At 54.8% G+C, this 2,523-nt stretch overlaps 1 protein-coding gene across 1 annotated transcript in view; it reads left to right on the top strand.

Moving 5' to 3' along the window:
• Positions 1-708: 708 nt before the first annotated feature.
• Positions 709-2,523, top strand: part of arhgap23a (Rho GTPase activating protein 23a) — a 53,676-nt gene continuing 51,861 nt past the window's right edge. Inside the window, 1 exon segment of the mRNA XM_070449605.1 lies at positions 709-1,651. Coding sequence (XP_070305706.1) covers positions 1,286-1,651 — 366 coding nt within the window. The 5' untranslated portion in view covers positions 709-1,285.

The raw sequence follows: 2,523 nt of genomic DNA, 5'->3' as shown, positions 1-2,523 counted from the left end.
TCTCTCTCTCTCTCTCGTTCTGCTCTCACAGTTGTTCCACTGCGCCTGCTCGACTTGATCCCATGTCCTCTCGATTTTGCTGGAGAGGGCGAGAACAGGAGAGAAAAGGAGAGAGAAACCGTGTGGGTGGGTACAGTGGTGGAGAGGGGGGGCTGAGCGGCGGGAGGTGGGGGGGGTTGTTGTGTGTGAGTTGAGTGCCGGGATCATAGCGGTGTCACTGTGCCTGTGTCTCTTTCACACATACACCAAGCGCCACTCGACTCCCTCTACGATCACAGGGCAGGACAGAGCCACAGGGACATGCTGTTGGATATAGGCCTACCACATCATCAGCCTACAGTTGAAAAGTCCATTCGGACTTCAAGAGTGGAGCACGGTGTCGGGGGCCCGGCCCTCAGTGTTCATGTTGGATGTTGTGTGTGTGTTTTTGGCTCTCTGTCAGAAAAGTGGGTTTTGAGTGACAGATTGGAATGGATCACACGGAGCGGAGGGCAGAAAGGAGGGAACAGAGGAGTGAGAGCGTGAACGAGGGACAGAGACGGAGCGAGGGATGAATTGGTAGAAGTGGAGCCGGACAACGAGCTGGAGGCTGACAAAAGGAGGAAAGAGAGAGAGAGAGAGAGAGTCGGGAAGAGAGAGACAGAGGGAGGGCGGGAAAGAGAGAGAGCGAGAGAGGGAGGGAGGGAGAGAGGGAGGAGCCAGCCCTCTAGCTGTGACAGTTTGTGTGTTAGGGGGGTTGACAGACACAGTGGCTTTGTGTCCTGCTGAACACCGCTGGACAGGACACTGCTGTGCTGGGAGAGGAGAGGCACTGTCAGTTAGTCTGTCAGTCGCTTTGTCAGTCAGTCAGTCAGACCGTCTGTCTGTCTGTAGGGAAACCAGACCTCCCTGCTACCACACACACTCCGGCATACATCTGCTTTCCAGGACTTCTTTGATATCTTCTCAGGGCCCAGGACGCCCCACCACGGCGTGCACCCCCCCCCCAGCGTGTGTGAGTGTGTGTGCCTTGGAAAGCTCCTTTACGTCCTTGGAGGTCAGGAGTTTGAGACGGGGATATGGGACTGAAAGCAGGTATCTTTGGAGACGTGCCAGCATCGGGATGAGAGGAACGCAGAGGAGAACAGGGGACTAGACTGAACTGGTTGGAACTATTGGGATTTTTTTCTTCAGGGATGATCTTGGCCCATCTGACGAGCTACTCAGCCCTCTTGGCTTCTGCTTTCACTGCTTGTTTTATCCCCATGGATTGGTGCTGACAGTAGGACTTGGCCAGAGAGGATGCATGTGTTACTCTGACACCTGTGTCGTTTACTGGAAAATAGCGTGTTTGTGCGATAGTGTCAAGACTTTGCCCCCTCGTGTGTGTGTGTGGCCCATGTTGGCATCAGGTCGGCCCGTGTTGGGTAATCTCTGCGCCCCAATGCCCGCGGCTATGCCCCCCTACCCTGCTCCACCAGCTGAGTCAAAGTGGTGCTTCCAGAATCCCGTAGGGGTGGACTGTAGTGCCGCCGAGCCTCGCTGCATCTGGTTGGCAGTGCTGCGTGGTGCCCCCTTGCCCTCACCTTTGCCCCCCACCATGAGGCCAGTCCCGGTCGGCAATGGGCACGGCTGCACCAGCAGGGCCCTGCAACGTTCTCACCAGCCCAGGGTAAGGACTGTGCCCAGTTCCCACCACACCTGTGGGCAGGGGGTCTGTAAGGTGGAGGTTTGTGGGTCTACCTCAGAATCTCAGCCCATAGAGTTATGTAGAACTGGTGTTTTGCTAATTGCGCAGTGTGTTTGTGTGTTTGTGTGATTGTGTGATTGTGTGTTTGTGTGTCGGCGAGAGAGAGCTTCTCTCTTCTCTGTTTTCTCTATGTCTGTCACAGGAGGTTGGTGGCACCGTAATTGGGGAGGACGGGCTTGTGGCACCGGCTGGAACGGAATGAGTGGTTTCCATGTGTTTGATGCCATTCCATTTGCTCCGTTCCAGACCTTATTAAGAGCCGTCCTCCCCCCAGCAGCCGCCACTGGTGTCTGTGGCAGTGTGATGCTGAATGTGAGCGACAATAATGCGGTAATCATTAAGCATCAGCTATAGTTGTGTTGTCCTCTTTAGACGGTTGTGCCAGATTGACTGTTTCCTCCTGGAGGGGCGGTACTAATTAAGTGAGTTAGGCCAGATGAATGGGGCTTGTTATGTGGGAAGTTAGGGGGGGGGGGGGAATGCGCCCTCCAGGCTGGCACGAATTCAGGGGCATCTCTCATCCATCATGCACTCGTGTGTGTGTGTGTGTGTTGTGTGTGTGTGTGTGTGTGTGTGTTGCATGATTATTGTGTGGTGTGTGGTTGTGTTTTGGTGTGTGGTGCGCGTATGATAGCGCAGTGTTGTATGTTTGCTCTCATCTCTCAGAACACACAGTTGAGAGATGGCGGCTTGGGGAACTGTGGGCAGGCAGGGGGAAAGAGCGCCAGGCTATAGTATCGACACAGCTGGCGTAAACACACTGTCTGTTACGGTAATGGCCTCTCGCAATACTG

This window comes from Salvelinus sp. IW2-2015, linkage group LG20 (genome assembly GCF_002910315.2).
Source record: "Salvelinus sp. IW2-2015 linkage group LG20, ASM291031v2, whole genome shotgun sequence".
Classification (NCBI taxonomy): Eukaryota; Metazoa; Chordata; class Actinopteri; order Salmoniformes; family Salmonidae; genus Salvelinus; species Salvelinus sp. IW2-2015.
Note: the sequence above shows the minus strand (reverse complement) of the source record. Positions and strands in the feature narration are given on the sequence as shown.